Genomic DNA, 19689 nt, shown 5'->3' with positions numbered 1-19689 from the left:
TTGCTATAATATTCCCTCTTAGAACTGCTTTTGCTGCATGTCATAGGTTTTGGATTGTTGTGTTTTCATTGTCATTTGTCTGTAGGTATTTTTTGATTTCCTCTTTTGAGTTCTTCAGTGATATCTTGGTTATTTAGTAACGTATTGTTTAGCCTCCATGTGTCTGTGCTTTTTACATTTTTTTCCCTGTAATTGGTTTCTAATCTCATAGTGTTGCAGTCAAAAGATGCTTGATATGATTTCAATTTTCGTAAATTTACTGAGGCTTGATTTGTGACCCAAGATGTGATCTGTCCTGGAGAATGCTCTGTGTGCACTTGAGAAGAAAGTGTAATCTGCTGCTTTTGGATGGAATGTCCTATAAATTCCAATTAAATCTATCTGGTCTGTTGTGTCATTTAAAGCTTGTGTTTCCTTATTAACTTCTGTCTAGATGATCTGTCCATTGGTGTAAGTGAGGTGTTAAAGTCCCCCACTATTATTGTGTTACTGTCGATTTCCTCTTTTATAACTGTTAGCAGTTGCCTTATGTATTGAGGTGCTCCTATGTTGGGTGCATATATATTTATAATTGTTATATCTTCTTCTTGGATTGATCCCTTGATCATTATGTAGTGTCCTTCCTTGTCTCTTGTAACATTCTTTATTTTAAAGTCTACTTTATCTGATATGAGTATTGCTACTCCAGCTTTCTTTTGATTTCCATTTGCATGGAATATCTTTTTCCATCTGCTCACTTTCAGCCTCTCTGTGTCCCTAGGTCTGAAGTGGGTCTCTTGTAGACAGCATATATATATGGGTCTTGTTTTTGTATCCATTCAGCGAGCCTGTGTCTTTTTTTGGAGCATTTAACCCATTCACATTTAAGGTAATAATTGATATGTATGTTCCTATGACCATTTTCTTAATTGTTTTGGGTTTGTTTTTGTAGGGCTTTTCTTCTCTTGTGTTTCCCACTTAGCAAAGTTTCTTTAGCATTTGTTGTAGAGCTGGTTTGGAGGTGCTGAATTCTCTTAACTTTTGCTTGTCTGTAAAGCTTTTGATTTCTCTGTTGAATCTGAATGACATATTTGCCAGGTAGAGTAATCTTGGTTGTAGGTTCTTCCCTTTCATCAGTTTAAATATATCCTGCCACTCCCTTCTGGCTTGTAGAGTTTCTGCTGAGAAATCAGCTTTTAACCTTATGGGAGTTCCCTTGTATGTTATTTGTCGTTTTTCCCTTGTTGGTTTCAGGAATTTTTCTTTGTCTTTAGTTTTTGTCAGTTTGATTACTATGTGTCTCAGTGTGTTTGTCCTTGGGTTTATCCTGCCTGGGACTCTCTGTGCTTCCTGGGGTTGGGTGGCTATTTCATTTCCCATGTTAGGGAATTTTTTGGCTATAATCTATTCAAATATTTTCTCTGGTCCTTTCTCTTCTCCTTCTCGGACTTCTATAATGCGAATGTTGTTGTGTTTAATGTTGTCCCATAGGTCTCTTAGGCTGTCTTCATTTCTTTTCTTTCTTTTTTCTTTATTCTGTTCCACAACAGTGAATTCCACTATTCTGTCTTCCAGGTCACTTATCCGTTCTTCTGCCTTAGTTATTCTGCTGTTGATTCCTTCTAGTGTATTTTTCATTTTAGTTACTGTGTTGTTCATCTTTGTTCTTTAATTCTTCTAGGTGGTTGTTCTTTAATTCTTCTAGGTCTTTGTTAAACATTTTTTGCATCATCTTGATCTTTGACTCCATTCTTTTTCCAAGCTCCTGGATCATCTTCACTATCATTATTCTGAATTCTTTTTCTGAAGGTTGACTATCTCCATTTCATTTAGTTGTTTTTCTGGGGTGTTATCTTGTTCCTTCATCTGGTACGTAGTCCTCTGCCTTTTCATTTTGTCTGTGTTTCTGTGAATGTGGTTTTTGTTCTGCAGGCTGCAGGATTGTATTTCTTTTTGCTTCTGCTCTCTGCCCTCTGGTGGATGAGACTATCTGAGAGGCTTTTACCTGCATCCATGTTAAGATTCAGCATTGTCTGCTGCTTCTTTAGTTGTTGAAATAACATCACTGTGTGCTTCTTTTTAAGACTTTTTTTGATGTGGACCATTTTTAAAGTCTGTTGAATTTGTTACACTGTTGCTTCTGTGTTTTGTTTTTTTGGCCACAAGGCATGTGGGGTCTTAGCTCCCCAACCGGGCATCAGACCCTCACCCCCTGCATTGCAAGGTGAAATCTCAACCATTGTACCGCCAGGAAAGTCCACACCACATGTTTCTAACAACAACCCTACTAAATGTGCATTATTAGTCTCCTCGTTGTCTAGGTGAACAACTTGAGGTTAAGTGACCTGTGGAAGACCCTACAAATTGTGGGGGGATCCTGGATACAGACAGTAGTCTTAAACCAGAGCCTGTGCTCTTACTCACTCTTATGCCCTGTTAGTCATATATAACCTTGTTAAATAATGAAATGAGTAAAGATATCTATGATAGGCTGTTTTCTCATCCATTGTAGTGATTTGAGGCACTATTTTAGTATGAGATTAGTGCTGTGAGGTACAATCAAGTTCTTATCCTAAAGTTAGTTTTATTGTAGTGGGGGGACTTAAATAAGCAAATACATGCAGGAATTACACACCTTTTATTGAAAAAAAAAAAGCGTGGCTGTGAGGGAAACAGAATAATATGGAGGTTGGAAAGAATATAGGCTTTAGATCAGGATACTGGTTGAGATTCTGCCCTTGTCACTTCCTAGATGTGACGTTAGGTGAGATGCTTAACTTCCTCATTTGTGAAATGAGGATGAACTTTCTAGACGATTTAGGGAGATTTAATGAGACATGCGTGAAATGTGCTCAGTACAATGCAGCAAGGAAATTCGTAGAATCATGGATTTAACTTCCCTAGTTTGTGTTCAACAGCAGCTCCCCTCCCCCAAGCCAGTCCCCTGTAATGACTTGTAATTTTGCTGAGGCTTGAATTCAACTAGGAGGTCAGTGAGAGTGTGGATAGAAGTCATACTTAGCAGCTGGGCAAGCCTAGCCTGGGACCCATTTGTCCACAACGCAATGGGATTTTTCTTCTCTGTACTCATCATTTAGTATACCTTTTATTATAAAATATGTTACAGCAGTATTTGCGAATCTGGGGCTTTCTAAAATTTCCCCTTTTCAGTACTGTGGGACAGTAGAACTCAGTCTGTCAAACTAACTTTATTTTTAGTCTACCTCAGGCACTTAGAATCTGGTGTTCACTGTTCACTGGGGCAAGTTCACTGGATAAGGAGTTTTTCATATAAGATAACATGTGGAAAGAAGATTTTGTTTTAGAGTAAATTGAGGTAAACCTACTAGCCAGGGATGGTAGTGCTGTGGCATTTTCTCCCTGATGGGGTTTCTCATTGGGATTTCTATCAAGATTTGGTTCAGTCACATATGACCAGTGAACCCAAGCCCCCCCCGCCCCCCCCCCCACAAAGAGTGATCTGTACCTATAGATGTTTCTCTCTCTCTCTCTCACATAAAGGAAGTTGGGAGGTGGCAGTCCAGGGTTGTAATGGCTGCTTCACATTTGGGAGAGTCTCAGGCTCTCATTTTGTTGCTTCACCATCTTCATGGGCCAAGCTGATATTCCCAGCTAGCACATCAAATTCCAGCCAGTGGGAAAAGGGGAAAGAGAAAGAGGCAAAAAGTGCTTGCTTCAGCTACTGTTTATGGTCTCCTGCAAGTCACATATACTTTTGCCTACATCTTGTTGGCTTTAACTTAGTCACTTGACCATGTCCACTGTCAGGTGAGGCTGGTATTTGTAGTCTTAGATGGGCATATTCACTGTCCCAAGTATCTGCAGCTGTAGAAGAGAGTGAGAAATTATTTGGATAGGAAATTGTTAATAGCAGTGACTCCCACAGGGTATTATAACGTGTGAAATGGGCCAGAGGCTCTTTGTTGTTCTCTTCCGACGTGCAGTTTGGGGAGGTCTGTTTCAGAAAGGCTCTGATGATTTTGCCCCAGTGGTTTTATGCAGATCTTTCTGGTAGAGTGTCCATAGGAAGGGAAAAAGAAAACAATACCTATCCTATAGTCTTTTCCTGCTAATGTCTTTTGCTATATCTCATTAACGGGTGTCAAAGCTATGCCTTTGTGCATTTCAGAGACCATCTGTGCCTGGAATAAATCCTTTTACGTCCTTGAGAAGTGCTTGTCTTTCTACTTTCTTTAAAGTATGTGTGCACACCGACACCCACCCTCCCAGAGGAGGTACGTACCCACTGGTCACCTGCCACTGTGCTATAGAGTCTGACCTTGGCCTCCTTCACTTACCAGGAGGTAATGCAGCCCCACCATGAGTGTTCCGACTCATGACGGGGCTGCAGGGCAAGGCAGGCTCTGCACAGCAGTGGTTGCCAGGTTCCTGAGTAGCATAATGGGTGGTCTCCGGCTGCAGTCAAGATCCAGGCATAAGGCTTCAGCTGATCATGACTTAGAATGAAAATATAATTTGAACAGGGACAAAAAACCCCTCCAAAAACAAAAAACACTCTAGATTGCATAAGACATCTCTGAACTCAAGAAATTAAGCATTTTTTCTGAGGCCACTATTATTATGGATAAATTATCACTGCCAGCCAAGATTTATGAAACTTAGCTTTTACTGTCAGTATTTGAAGCGTTCTTTTTATAAGGTAAATCTCTTGGTTGTATTTAGATGTTTGCAAGGATATTTATGTTCTACTTAAGTTTTTGCAATTTGGTTTCATATAAAAAGCTCTTCTTAAAATTCCCATTAGATAATTTCTGGTGGTCCGTTTTTTTACTTTTGAAAAATATTTTATTCAATAGTAAATATACTAGGGTGAAGACAGTATATGGGCAAAACTAAAATATAGGCTGACTAATAAAACCAGCTGCCCTCCAAAATGTTAATTGGTTGTGTCAGACAGGAGGTATGCATATGACAGGTTTCCCTCTTGCTTAATCCTGAATTGATGAATATTTTTATAATGATCTGGATGAAGAATATGGATAGCGCATTATTATGTTAGTGGTATAACAAAACTAGGAGGGTTCTTTGGTCGTAGGGTGAAGGAATCAGAATTCTAAAGAAAAAAATGAATCACCTGGAACAATGGACCAAATAAATCTAGCCAGGATGGAAACATGGCTCAATGAAGCACATGTAAGAATGTTTTAGAATTTTTGTTGATCATAAGCACGATGTGAGTCAGTTGATGTGACTGCCAAGAAGAGTTAATTTGTTTTTAGTTTGAATTAATAGACATAGAGTACTTAGAATGTGAGAAGTGGCCCTCCCACTTGTCTCTGTGTTGGCCACATGATCCTAGGAGAATCATCTTCAGTCTGTTGAGTATATTTTGGAAGGGACATGGCTGTTGTAATGAGTTTCATGATGTTATAGCTTTCAAAGTACTTTCTTATATTTAGTTTTATGTAAATAAGTTTTATTTAACTGTGTAATGCTTTATTTATGGGCAAACTGGAGAGTACTCTTAGGATGCTGGGGGAACTGGTAAAGTTTATTCTAGGAAAGAGAAGACTCAAATAATCTAGTACTTGTCTCCAGCTTCCTGAGTTGCTATGTTGAAGAAGCAAAGTAACGTTTAGTTTGTTTGGTCTTAGGTAGTATAGAACTAGGATTTATGGAAGGCATAAGGAAGCAGGTTTCAATCCTTCGTAGTTGTCTAAAATTAAAGTAGGCTTCATTGCAAGGTATAAGGTAGGGTGTGTATGTCTGTGTGTATTTTAGTTTTAATAGGCTCAAATGGAGACCGAGAGACCACTTGGTATGGATTTTGTAAAGATTAATGCATTGATTAGAATGTTGAATAGCATGATTATTATGGTTCTTTTCTGACTATTTCTGTTTCTTTGAAATCCTCAACCTTGAAATGTTAAAAAAGAAAAAAAAAAAGGGGGGGGGGGAGGCGGTGTGGATATACAGTCAAGTTCAAATCTTATACCTGAAAGGAGAAATAAAAAAAAGTCAATTGGTTTGTTCAGTCTTTCTGCAGGATGATCAGATTTAAACTATCTGCAATGAGTCATAATTGTTCTGAATTTAAAAATGTGTAAAGTGGCTATTAAAGCTTAATTTAAATGTAAATTAAAATTTGAGTATGGAAGAAGGGTCCTGTGATTTAAAACTTAAAATGAATAAAGTGATATAGGTTGAAAGATCTTTTTCATCCTTATTTTCCATCTGTCCAGTGTCCAAGGCCATCCTTCTTCCATAGTTTGTCTGTGTTTGGAAGCAAATACATGTTCTGATTTTTGTCCCTTTTCTGTGGAAGTGGTGGCTTATTTTAAATACTATTCTATACTGTTTCCTTCCCCGAGATATTTTGAGGATATTTTTACATCAGTACATAAGAGAACTTTGTCATACTATTTTGTAAAGCTAATAGTACTACCACTGTTTGGTTGTAGTATTATTTACTCCTTTATTTATGAAAAGTTAGGTGGTCGGCATTTTTTGGTTTTGTTTTGCTTTTTGCTAATGTGGGGCTTGAGGGGTGGGAAGTGCTACTGTGCAGAGCTGAAATTGATTAGAGTTAACTGCAGTTTCCAGTCAAGCCTTCCCTTTCATGTTGCAAGCCTTTAAATATACTCCAGAGTTCCAACATATTTACATCAGACACATACTGCCGATGCAGTTGTTGTCTAGGGTGGGAGACAGATTTCTGGTGTTTCCTGCTCCACCATCTTCCCAGGATCCTTCCACTCTCAGGTAGACTTCATTCGGAAAAGAAAAATGTAAAGTAAGTTAGGCATGCTTTCATAGCTTGAGTCATTTCTCTGAGTGCATCCATGTTGTCTGTCTTTCTGTTGGCTTATAGGTTAGACTCTTTGTCAATTTCTAGGATCTATATGTTTGAAAACTAGCTCTTTAGGGTATGAGTTGCAAGTTTTTTTTTTTTTTTTTCTGGTACGTCTTTTTTTCCAATGATTTTATTTATGGTATGTTTTGCCATGCTAAATTTATTTATTTTTTAAAAAAAGGATATCATTGACATAACATTGTATAAGTTTAAGGAGTATAATGTGATGATTTGATACACATACATTGCAAAATGATTACTACAACACCAAATTTATTTTTAATGTTTAGGCAGCTAAATTTATGACCTGTAGATGTTGATTCATGCTTAAAAAGCTCTTTCTCATGCCCGTGTTTAAAGGAATTCTCCCATGTCTTCTAATACCTTTACGGTTTGGTCTTTTTTACATGAGAAGTTTTAATTCATTTGGGCTGTAACCATGTGTTATGGTCCAATTTAATATTTTTCTCTGTGGCTACCCAGTTATTCTAATATCATTGATTGAAGAAACCATCTTTTACTACTGGTTTGAGGTGCAATAAAGGTATTTTATAGTACACTTCTGGTTGTATTTGGATCTATTTCTTGGGTCTATTACATTGGTCTCTATCTGTTGATGTATAGCATAGTTTATTTTGATAATGCCAATAGCTTTTAGGAAATTCTTTCTGACTGCTTTCCCACTGCTAGATTTTAAATTGCCTTTTTCCCTTCCTATCTCTTTTATGTGGAATTGTAGACCTTTTTCTCTGTACTAATAAGAGTATCCATTTATTGACTGTTTGTATATCGTTATGATATGGCTGTCATTTTATGTCTTAAATGTAACTGCAGTAATTTTTATTCATAAAAAAGTTGAAGCCTGATACTTAGCCAGGTGCCTCTGGCATGTATTGTGAACTACACCGCCATTGTTAGAGTTTCCAAGAAGATGGTTTGTGCACATCTCCTTCTCTTGATTCATATGCATGAATTTTCCACACCATAATCACCAAAACATAACTCACTGCCACAGTGGCTAAACTTAAACACTGGCAAACTTGAAATTGCAAAGATTTAGAGGAGTTCTTAAAGAACAAAATGCCTCTGAAAGAAGAAAATTGAAGGAAGATATCCCTAGGTTCTAGTTTTTGAACAATATTTATTTTATTTATCGAATGAGGGAGTTGGGGCAGATGATCATTAAGGTCCCCTCCAGGTCATTGTCATTCCCCTGTGTACATTTCCATTTACATTATTTTACCTGGACAGTTGGCTTGCAAGTTGAAGCCCTTCTTGGCGGTTCCCAGGGCTTGGCAACTAGAGTGCTCTCAGCCATTTGATTCTTAGCAATTGCTGTCCTACTTCCATCTGGTCCCTTTTGTGAACCAAGTTTAGAGAGCTAAAGGCATGGGCTTAATTTGCCTTGCTAGTACACATACACAAAAGGTTCCTGCTTTCATTCTCTTCATATTATAGAAATGGAGAGTGTAATATAGTGGTGACATTCCTGCTTTTCAGCTTGGTTTAGCTTTCCCTAAAATGAAGAAGATAACCTTACTAAAGAAATGGAATGGTCTTCTCTCTCCACTGCTCAGGTCAAGGGTTTTTTACACTGCAGCACGATAGGACACTTCTTTATCAGTCTGTTATTACCAGCAGCAGTTTCTTTATAGGCTGTCTTGTTTATTAGACTCCTAAATCAAACCCGTGTTTTGAAAGCATATTTGAATGGCATTTTAGTAAGCCTTTTGAACAGTTTTAAACTTACTTCACATCAGCCTTCTTTTGGAAGCCAAATCATACCAGTTTGTTTAGTCTTTCTAATCCTTTAATCATTTTATCCTCCGCATGTTTCCACATGCTTCACATCTCTCTGTAGAATCCAGAACTGGGCTGAGTTCTTTAACAGTCTGATGAGGATGACTGAAATGGAAAGATCACTCCTTCCTGTTCCTTATATATCTCAGGATTTGTTGTTTTATCTGCAAGACTACGCTCTGTCTCCAGTTAAGCATTAAACAAATATGCTTCTGCTTGACCTGATGCACCCTGCCTCTAGTGAAGTGGATGCCTCCGTAGTCGGTGCTGGCTTCGTGCGGGTGAACCTGTGCAGCCACGTGGGGCTCCTGCTTAGAAGGGGCCCGTGCTTGGTTTAATGCTCTTTTGCTGCTGTATTGAAATTAATTTTTTCAGCGAGGAGCTCCTCGTTCTCGTTTTGTAGTGAGCCCTGCAAATGAAGTAGCTGCCTCTTCTTGTAGCTGATAACTAGAGGACATGGTTCGTAAGTCATGGTTCGTGTCTAACCCACCCTGCGTAACTGTGATGGGTAGACCCAGGGTGAACAAACCTGGTTGTGAACTTCCACTCCACTCCCTGAGTCACGGCCTTCCCCTAGCCTGCCTACAGATGCGCTCACTAGCCCCCATCGCCTCTCTCTTCTCCTCCTTAGTCGTTCCTTTGTCTCAGCTCAGGCACTGAGGTGTGTTTGTTCATGGAATCCAAGCTTTTGGCGTACAACAGATGTCTTTTCCAGAGGATTCTTTCTCTGGGTCCCTCTGTCTTTCGTGTCACCTTTTGTCCAGAGCTGATGGTTGTCCACTCACCTCCAAGAGTGATTGTCCCTTTTGTTCTCTCTATTCAGGACAGCTAGCAGTTAGTTTCTCATTCGAATTTTAGCTTTTTTTTTTTTTTTTCCTGTCTCTACAAAAGGATCAGAGTGGAGTAATCACGGGAATTCTGTTTGGGGCAGAAATTTGGATTCCATTGCAATAGCAGGTATCGCAGAGTATGTGGGGCAGTGACTTACATTTTTAAAATGACCCATAAGTTAATTCTAGGTATCAAATCTTAGACACAAGTAGCAAATGTAACTTTTAAAAGTCATTATGTTTCATGGAGTGGCTAGTTTTTGATCTGATTCCCTCTTTTTCTTGCAGCTTAACAAGCAGCAATTGCAGTTACTGAAAGAACGGTTCCAGGCCTTCCTCAATGGGGAAACCCAGATTGTAGCTGATGAAGCATTTTGCAATGCAGTTCGGAGTTACTATGAGGTAAGTTTGAAGAGTCTGATGCCATTTAAAAGACATTTTTAATGGCTTTCCCATTTTAAGAAACTTACTGGTATGATAGGATGGCTGTGAGTTTGCCACCTTCCTTGAAAGCATTGTCAATTCTGTTTTGCAATTTAAAAACTGATTCCACAGCCTGGTTTTGAGAGATAAACAGAATTGGAAATTGTTCACATCTTTTGAGGGAGAAGTAAGCTGTTTAGAAAAATCTTCTGGCAGTGATTGATATAGCTGAGTGTAGCTATCTCTGGGTCCACATGTCTAATTTATCCTTTTTAATCAGGATTTCAATAGTAAATTGCTATCTTGTGCCATTCTGTTCACTAAACTTTATAATAATTAAGGCCAGTAACTAATTTCATGAGGAAAATTGAATTCTTTTCTTCCCGGGGAGATAATACTACAATACCACCTTTCTCTTTCTTCTGATTTGAGTTTGTGAGTCATCAGGAATTCTCTGTGGACTTCCTATGGGCACCAGTTTTCACACAGGGTCATTAACTGCTTCAGTGAGTGGCCGGTAGATGTTAAGAGAGTTCCCTTTTTTCTTGAGGACTTTTAGAGTCATTTGGTGCATGGATTCCTTCCACTGTGAAGATACTCTACGTCTCTCAGCTGAGGAACAACATACAAAGGTGTATTAGACTAGTACAAACTAAAAATGTAGAGATGCAGTGTGTCTGAAGTTTTCTGAGGCAGGGAAATATCTTTGCAAGAGTAACACAGTAACTGGATGTACAGATACTTGGTTGGATTAGTAATTAATTGATGGTGTGTATGCATCAGAAGTGGCTTAATGCAACCCGAGGGAGGTGTGTGTTACCCCGAGCCTAGGCCTGTCAAACAAGATGAAAGTATAGAAGTCTTACTCACCAGATGTGTGTGTGGCAAGAATCTAGTGGCAATAGTGGATGCTGTCTAACTGAACCTTGACTCAGAATATCTTTTTTTTTTTTTTTAATTAATTAATTTATTTTTGGCTGCGTTGGATCTTTGCTGTGCGTGGGCTTTCTCTAGCTGCGGCGAGCGGGGGCTACTCTTCGTTGCGGTGCGCGGGCTTCTCATTGCGGTGGCTTCACTTGTTGCGGAGCACGGGCCCTAGGCGCGTGGGCTTCAGTAGTTGTGGCTTGTGGGCTTACTTGCTCTGCAACATGTGGGATCTTCCAGGATCCGGGCTCGAACCTGTGTCCCCTGCATTGGCAGGCGGATTCTTAACCACTGCGCCACCAGGGAAGCCCGACTCAGACTATCTTAACAAGTATAGGGTATTACGTTCCATCTTGTAAAACTCAAAGCTTGAAATCTTGCCCTGAATCTTAATAGATGAAATATAAGGGCCTATACTTGCATCATGTAATAAAAGAAAAGCCAAACGTCTGTGTTCAGGAGGAAAGAAATGGGTTAAGTAATTTGTGTAAAAAGATGTAATTAAGCAAACTCATTTTTGGTTCAGTACTATGGTATTGTACATGTTAACATTAGGAAAAGAAACCGGGTGAGGGGGGCATGGGGGCTCTTTTGTACTACACGTGCCACTTTTGTGTAAACCTAAAATTACTCCAAAATAAATATATTCCAAAGTAGGTGTTTTTCATAAGGGTATTACAAAGAAGTAAGCATAATATGTTGTTGTCAGTTTAGTAAAAGGCACACTTAAGCTGTGTTAATGAGAATATTTTTCCTGTAATAAAGGAGTATCACCATTGGTTTCTAAATGAGGATGGTGTGCTCTTCTGGGTACAAACTATAAATGAAAAGATGTGGATAAGTTTAGTGATAACAGGTTTGAAACATATCATAATATAGATCGCTTGAAGGGCCTAAAGACACATTAGGCTTGTGTTGTGTGTGGCCCCAAGGGTAAAACTAGAATTAACATGGAAACTGCAGTGGGGAAGATTTCAACCTAATGCTATTGGAGTTTGGTTGCACTGCCCAGAGACAGAGTGGGCTGGAGAGTGCAGCATCCCTGGCGGCCAGATTCCCGCTCGCTTCACAATCACTTGGGAAGCATTTTGCACAGAGGGGTCCCAGAGCTCTGCCCTGGCCTTACTGAATCAGAATTTCAGAATCTATATTTTTAAAAGCTTTCCAGGTGATTCGCTTACAACTGGTAGATCGCCGACCAATGGAATTAGATGATTGCTTGCTGGGATTGTTACAGAAAGAGATGTAAGTACTGAAGAGTGTTCAAAATGGCAGCTGGGAAACGACTGTGGCCTATTAGAAAGTCAGGAAATGTGGCTTCACATTAAACTCAGATGCTTACCAAATACATAACAGACAACTCATTGAACCTCTGTGAGCTTCAGTGTTTCTATTTATGTAATTGGTGGGTAGTAATGTTTAAGTATTGGGCTAGGTGATCCAGGGTTTTCTATTCTTTGGGTAGTATTTCCAGAAATTGTTGGCTTGTGAGACTGTAGCTAACTTGTCTTTGTGAAGTTCTCAAAGGGGTTAAGATTTATATTAATGTCTATGGAGTTTATATTCCTGATTTACCTCTGGGGAGTTACCGTTTCCCAGGTGACACACATTCAGTACTCAAACTCTTGAATGGATAAGTAAATTTTGCTGGAAAAATAAGGTAAAAAAATTGCTTCTCAATTTTTCCTACAAAAGTCTTTACCCTCTTTTTTAAGGATTATATTTTTGTATACTTTGCTATGACTAACAATGCTGGTAGTCTCAAGTAAGTCAGAAAGAAAAAGACAAATACCATATGATAATCACTTATATGTGGAATCTAAACTATGACACAAATGAACATAACTACGAAACAAAAACAGACTTACAGACATAGAGAACAGACTTGTCATTGCTAAGGGGGAGGTGGGTTGGAGGGAAAGACTGGGAGTTTGGGATTAGCAGATGCAAACCATTATATATAGAATGGCTAAACAACAAGGTCCTACAGTATAGCACAGGGAGCTATATTCAATATCCTGTGATGGACCATAATGGGAAAGAATATGAAAAGAATGTGTGTATAACTGAGTTACTTTGCTATACAGCAGGAATTAAACAAAACATTGTAAATCAACTATACTTCAATAAAATTAAAAAAACCTGCTGGTAGCCTCTACTATAATTACCTCTGTGGTATTTCTTACAGCTTACCAAATATATCTTTTTTTTCTTCTTCCAGTATCTTTGTGGTAAACAGTGAAAATATTACTACCCACAAATTACATAAATAGAAACTGAAGCTCACAGAGGTTACAATGACTTGTCCACTGTTGTATATTTGGGAAGCATCTGAGTTCAGTGTGAATCCAGATTTTCTGACTTTCACGGTGCCATTTTGAATACACCTGTGAAACGTACTGTGCAAAACACTTCGAAAATGTTTTTATTCTTCAGAATAAACCTTTTAAACAGAATTACTCCCATCTTAGAGACAAAGTTAAGTGACTAGTGCCCAAAGCTGCATAGCTAATTAATAGCAGAGCCAAAACCTCACTCTTTCCACTAAAGCTTATTAAAAACAGATCTTGGGTTCTACCCAATACCTATTGAATCATAATTCCTTGGGATGGAGCATCTGAATTTTGAACTTGCACCTGGCTGACTTTGGTTCAGTCTATATTTTGAGAAACATGTCGACCTAGATCTTAATGACTTCTTGAATGTATGTTCCATGAAGGAACCATTTCTGACCTGGTTATCATCTTATTCCACAAATGTAGCAAGTATTTTGTGGCACACAAATGCTTTCAACAAAAGCTTGTTGACTAAGTGGATGAGTATTGGAGCACTTATTGTTCTGTGTAAAATTGTATATTTTGGGTTTTTTCTCCATAATTTTTAAATTAAAGTATCACTTCAATAATGCCCTGGAATTTCTTTTGATTATGATCTCCATTTCATGGCTTTGTGCTTCCTCAAAAATGGCAGGTGCTTCAGAAGCATGGTTGGGCTTTATGTTCTTTCTAACCTAGTATTCTATGATTTTATGATCTTTTTTGGCTTATGTATTTCAAGGTCTACCTTTTCAGGGATGTTACATGTTGTTTCCTGTGTACAGCTGTTTTCAACAATTAATCCATCAGTAGTGATTTTCTAATATATTAGATTTTTGGTAGCCTTTAGCTGTGATGGACATTTCTAACCATGGCGATATATGTATGTGTGTGTGAATACATCCATATATGTGAAAAACCCTAGTAAACGTGTATCACCAATTAAATTGAAAATATATCTTTATACTTAGGGCTTACAAGTTCTCCAAAGTCTGTTTGCTATTAATTTTTTTAGCTTCATAAATGGTACTCCTTCAGTGATTTTATGAATAGTCTTTTCCATCTTGGTTGTATGTCTGTTTTATATAGACAATTAAGAATTATCTGTCTTTTTTTTAAGCTAAACTTTATTATTATTATTATTTGTTGGCCATGTGGCATGTGGGATCTTAGTTCCCTGATCAGAGATCGAACCCGCATCCCCTGCATTGAAAGCTTGGAATCTTAACCACTGGACCACCAGGGAAGTCCTTATCTGTCTCTTCTTAAACTGGTTGTACCTTTGGATATTTGGTTTACTTCACCTCTCTTTAATACCTGGGATCTTGGTGTGCTACTCAAGATATTTCTTTTTCTCCACAGTATTTGACCAAAAGCATTTCTTCAAAGTACGTTCATTATTTTAAAAAGTAAATAATTTTTTTCAACTAGATCATGACAGGATTGAATCTTTCTGAGTTTTTAAAATGTGGTGCCTTCTTGGGTGTGTGTTCATATGTCTTTGTATATCTATATCTATGTCAGTATTAAATATTTACTGTGAATATTATTCAATATGTTATATATTGTAGAAGCATATACTGTGAAGATAATTTTTATATGACAATGCTACTTCTATCATCCATTTTTACAAGATAACTTTGGTTTAAATATTGGCCTATAAAATAATAATAATAAACAAGAAATCTGTTTTTGAAATTACATCAGTCTTCTTCCTCATGAAGTTAGCATAATTAGGGGAAAAAGAATGGACCCAAGTGCTAAACCACCGAACTAGGCAGACTTGATGGTACAGAAGAACCAGAACAGGAAAAGAAGAAAGAAATGGTAGATAGCATACACAGCTATTGATACTTAATAAAAGTTAGCAGTTGCAATCTTGATAATTTTATGGTTGCTAATTGCTGTTAGATTTTGCAGTACCTTCATCTTTGTTTTTCTTTCATTGAAGTTTTCTTCTTCCCCTTCACGCTCCCCCTGCCCCCCAAAGTAACTCACTGTCTGGAGGAAGACATAAAATGGACAGTAGTCCTACAAGTATCTGCTATTTCTTTCTAGCCGTATCTTTTTTGCTTGTTCTGTTTTTCAATTTAGGAGACTTCAGCTGATTCTGTGGATGGGTAAACATAGGTTTATTGTAGTATGTTACTTTCCAAGTTGTCCTTCCCATCCGATATTGGCTTCTGTTCACAAAGTTCAGGTGGACTTCATCCAAATACAACCAATGGCAGTGTGGTTTATAACAGATATGTGGAAAAGAAAATGGCCTTTCTTTGGAGATTTCCAAAAGATGGTATATAATTGCTTACTAGCTGCTTTCAGGTAACAAACATTCAGGTTCTGTTATTGTGCAAAAAAATGGATGTTGGAGTCTTTCTTCCCCTTTTTGGTGGGTTGGCTTTGTTCACAACTTTTCAGAAAGGATGTGTATTTTTCTTATTACCTCCATTTGTTTATGTTCTCTTCTGGTTCCTGAGAATGGTTGAGATGAGAGTTAGAAGTTTTTAATCTTTAAAAATTATCAAAGAAGGACTAAAATAAATCTTGTCCCCCACCATCACCACCAAAACCACTTGCTTTTCAGATTTTCTGCTTGTATAATGATACAAATGGGAATTCCTTCAGTAAAGAAAAACTGCCTTCAGTGTGAATTTACAGATTTCATACTAAAGGAAAAATTACTCATTTTCATCTCAAAGTATTGAGCTCCAGTTTTGGCCCTTTTATTGCATACTTTTATTTAAAGTGCATTATTCTGGGATTCAGAAGTTTTCTGCTTTGATATTACTTTAAGAACACTTTAATAGAAGTATAATATAACTGTTAGAGAATTTTTAAAATATTAAAGAGGAAAAGTTTCTGCAATCTGAAAACTGCTCTAAAAATAAAATATTAATTATTAAAGAGGAAGTTAAATATCCCCTATAATTCCAACGCCTATAGACAACTGTAACAGTTTGGTGTTTCTCTTTTGTGTATATGAACTGGAATTATTTTAATTTTTTTACATATGTCATGAGGATTCTTAAATATTTTTCAAGAGTGTGGTTTTAAATAGCTGTGTAATAGACCATTGTCTGCCTGTATCTAAATTTTATTCAGTTTCCTTATTTTCAGACGCTTAAGTTTTCTCCATTCTTAACTGTTAAAGTAAGTGCTGAGATGATCATTTATATTCTTAAATAGGTTCATTTTTAAATTTCTGCAAGTGGTATTAGTGTATGATAGAAGATAAACATCGTTTAAGCTCTTATAATACAGATTACCAAATTGTCCTCAAAAGTACTAAGATTTATGCTACCATAACAGTATATGAGAGTGTTATTTTTTTTTTCCCTTCACACTTGGTATTATCATAAAATAAACGCCAACTGATAGGTTCACTTGTTTTTATTTTACTGTTAGCGAAGTTCAACATTTCCATACTGGCCATTCATATTTCTTTCTTTCTGAATCACCTGTTCATGCCCTTTGTCCATTTTTCCATTTGGATTTTGGATGTTCATCGTTTAAATACTGATTTATAAGTGTTCTTTATACACTAAGATGACTATTAACCCCTTTTTATGCTGCAATTATTTTCAGGGTTTGTTTTGTTTTTTTTCATTTTGCAACTTTAAGTTTCCTTACCTCTGATACTCATTTATTTCCTGTTCTGATAGAATGAAAGACATATTCTCATTCCAAGTAGAGACTGCACCACGTTTTATTTCCTTTGAATTTTCTTTTCTTGTTCATAAGTTATTCGTGCCAGTGGTTTGCATCATACCTTTCCCTCCTCTCCTCATTCCAGCTACGACCCTTTTTGGATTAGTAGCTGTCTGAGTAGAGTATGTTGGTGTAACTCAGGTGTTTGCTGTGGGCCTGTTTCCCCACCCATTGAAGGGGGAAGAGGATTTCTAAAGCTCCCTCCCTTTGTGCAAGCCTCTGAGAGTTAATTTGATTCTTTATATTGCTGTTTCTTCTTTTCCTTGCCCTACATGCTCTCACGTCTCCAAAATGTAAAGAATAAAAAAAAGCATGGCTTGATACTATAGCTCTAGGACTAATCTCCAGGCCATGGTGTTTGAATTTTTATACACATTTATGTTGGAAATAATCTATATATCTTCCTAGTCCAGAGCATCAGGAAACTTGACTTTAGCTGTCAGTTTCTTCCAGGGAAATTGGGAATGTCTGCCTCGGCTTCCCACTGCCAGTAATCAGTTTGGTATACCTACTTTCTTTCCCTGACATTATATCCTGACCTTTAATATTTATTTTAAAAATAAGTGCAGTTGTTTAATGGTAGATTTGTGAAAACTGAGAGACTTTTAAGTCTTTTTTGATTTGTTTTATAAAATTACCTTTTTTAGAATTAAAAGGCACCACCCAAGTGTTTTGTGTGTGTGTGTGTGTGTGTGTGCGCGTGCAAGCTAGAGGGAGAAGGCCTGGCAGATCTGCATTTAAATATTTTGATGTCAGTTTCTTGATAGCACTTTACTTTGGGATGGAAAGATTTACTGTTCGTATTCCAAGGGATGTCTGACCTGTCAAAATCTCTTAAACTTTGAAATAATACCATGGAAAAGGCCTATTTTTTCATAGTGAATTGATGATCGCTAAGTAAACCAGGATTGGCATCCTGTGTCAGGAGGGTATGAAAAATGTCAGCATATTCATAGATGAAATCCAGTAACCAGTAATGAGAAGTGAGGTTTTAAGTTTTCATTGAGCTCTGCAGATCACATTGTATTTGTTATTTTTGATATTAGCCATTTTATTTCACATCACATTTTCTTAAATTCTAAGTATGTCATTTTAAATTAAGTATTCGAAGATAAAAGTGCTACAGATTTCCAATATCAAAAAAACAAGCAACCCAATCCAAAAATGGGCAGATGACCTACATAGACATTTCTTCCAAGAAGATATACAGATTGCCAACAAGCACATGAAAGGATGCTCAACATCACTAATTATTAGAGAAATGCAAATCAAAACTACAATGAGGTATCACCTCACAACAGTCAGAATGACCACCATCAAAAAATCTACAAACAATAAATGCTGGAGAGGGTGTGGAGAAAAGGGAACCCTCTTGCACTGTTGGTGGGAATGTAGATTGATACAGCCACTATGGAGACCAGTATGGAGGTTCCTTAAAAAACTAAAAATGGAACTACTGTTCTTTCCACTTTGACATGGTTTGTACATGCTTCTATTTTTAAAATTACAACAAACAATTGTAGAGAGGAAATTTTTCTTTCTCCAGTGGCCTCTAATCTCTACATGTTTTGATGAAGCAGTAAGTGATGATTTTCTGCTTTTGTGATGTTTTTGTCCCACTGGAATATATTTAATCCTTTATATACTGCTGAGATTGAGATTTTAGCTTGACTGCTAAATTCTGTGATCTAAAAGTTTCTGTCACATAGAGGAATTTAATTTCCTTCTTAGCTTACCTTCATTTCTTACAAAATCATGTGCACATCTATAGTGTAGCATGGACAGAAGGTGTTAAGCTAGTGATTACAAGTGGTTATGAAGGGTCCTTCAAAAGGTAAGATATTAAATATACTTAACTTTTGTTCCATGCGTGTTGTGAGGAAAGGAGACCAGCCTTCCCTCTTTCTTCCTCTGCCGGTAGCCTTTGTTTTTTAAACTGGCTCCGTTTCATGCTGTAGTACACTCACAGATGATAGGCGTGATGTGCACCTGGCCTTCTTCTTTCCTTAGCAGGATAGCCAGAGAAGGTAGATGGTTCTAGCAAGCTAGGGAGCAGAGAGGAGGGCTGTGTTAGGGGACTTGCAGCTTGCTCCCCTCCATGCAGAACTCCACATACGAGTCAGGCTGGCCCCTTCTCGCTCCCAGCCCCTTGTCCCTTCTCTTGCGTCTGCTTCCCTTTCCTCCTTTCCCTTCATCCTTCTCCCTCTCTTTGCAGAGCTCTCTGCACAGTCAGGCTGGCCCCTCAGGGCCCTGTGAAGTGACAGGTGGTTGGAGGTTGTCTCCTCGCACACTTGAATCCTGACTTGCCCATGGCTAGCAAGAATACAAAGGGAGTTGAGTCTATATAACTTTGAGAGATTTATATTTTGCCTTTTCCTTTACATGGCTCTTCCGAATTGTGTACATTTATAATGGCATAAGGTAGCAGTCCCTAAAAGTTTTATTATTGAAATAATAAGTGGCCAGTGAGCATAACGGAAATGCAGCAGCACTGGGGAGAGCAGGATAGAGTCTGCCGTGACCTTAGATAGATTGTTACCCTGTGGTTGAGAAACAGGTTCATTTCATTGTCCCTGTTCCCTGTTACACCAGACCAGCTGACAGAGTTCTTGGCTTCCCACAGTGTCCCTGAGAAGTAGTCCGCGGTCACTGTGTCAGCTTCTCTGCTCTACAGCGTTGTCTCCTTAAGTGTTGTATTGTGTCCGTTCCTTGCCAGCTCTTACACCTTTATGTCTGAGTCCATTCAGGCTGCTTTAACAAACCATCGGACTGGGTGACTTATAAGAAACAGAAATTTCTCAGTTCTGGATTCTGGGAAGTTCAAGATCATGGTTCTGGCAGAGTCAGTGTGGTGACTGGCAAGGACCTACTTCCT

General features: G+C 37.9%; 1 protein-coding gene across 22 annotated transcripts in view; it reads left to right on the top strand.

Annotated features, from left to right (window-relative positions):
* The window catches only part of CADPS2 (calcium dependent secretion activator 2), a 544167-nt gene that overhangs the window by 129386 nt on the left and 395092 nt on the right, over positions 1 to 19689 (top strand). For all 22 annotated transcript variants that reach the window (XM_082472263.1, XM_082472261.1, XM_082472259.1 and 19 more), the window contains exon 2: positions 9733 to 9846. In XM_082472263.1, coding sequence (XP_082328389.1) covers positions 9733 to 9846 — 114 coding nt within the window. The remainder of the gene's footprint in view (positions 1 to 9732; positions 9847 to 19689) is intronic.

The sequence above is a fragment of the Balaenoptera physalus genome, assembly GCF_965194825.1.
Source record: "Balaenoptera physalus genome assembly, chromosome: 8".
NCBI lineage: Eukaryota > Metazoa > Chordata > Mammalia > Artiodactyla > Balaenopteridae > Balaenoptera > Balaenoptera physalus.
The sequence above is the reverse complement of the archived record's forward strand: the minus strand, read 5'-3'. Positions and strand labels throughout refer to the sequence as shown.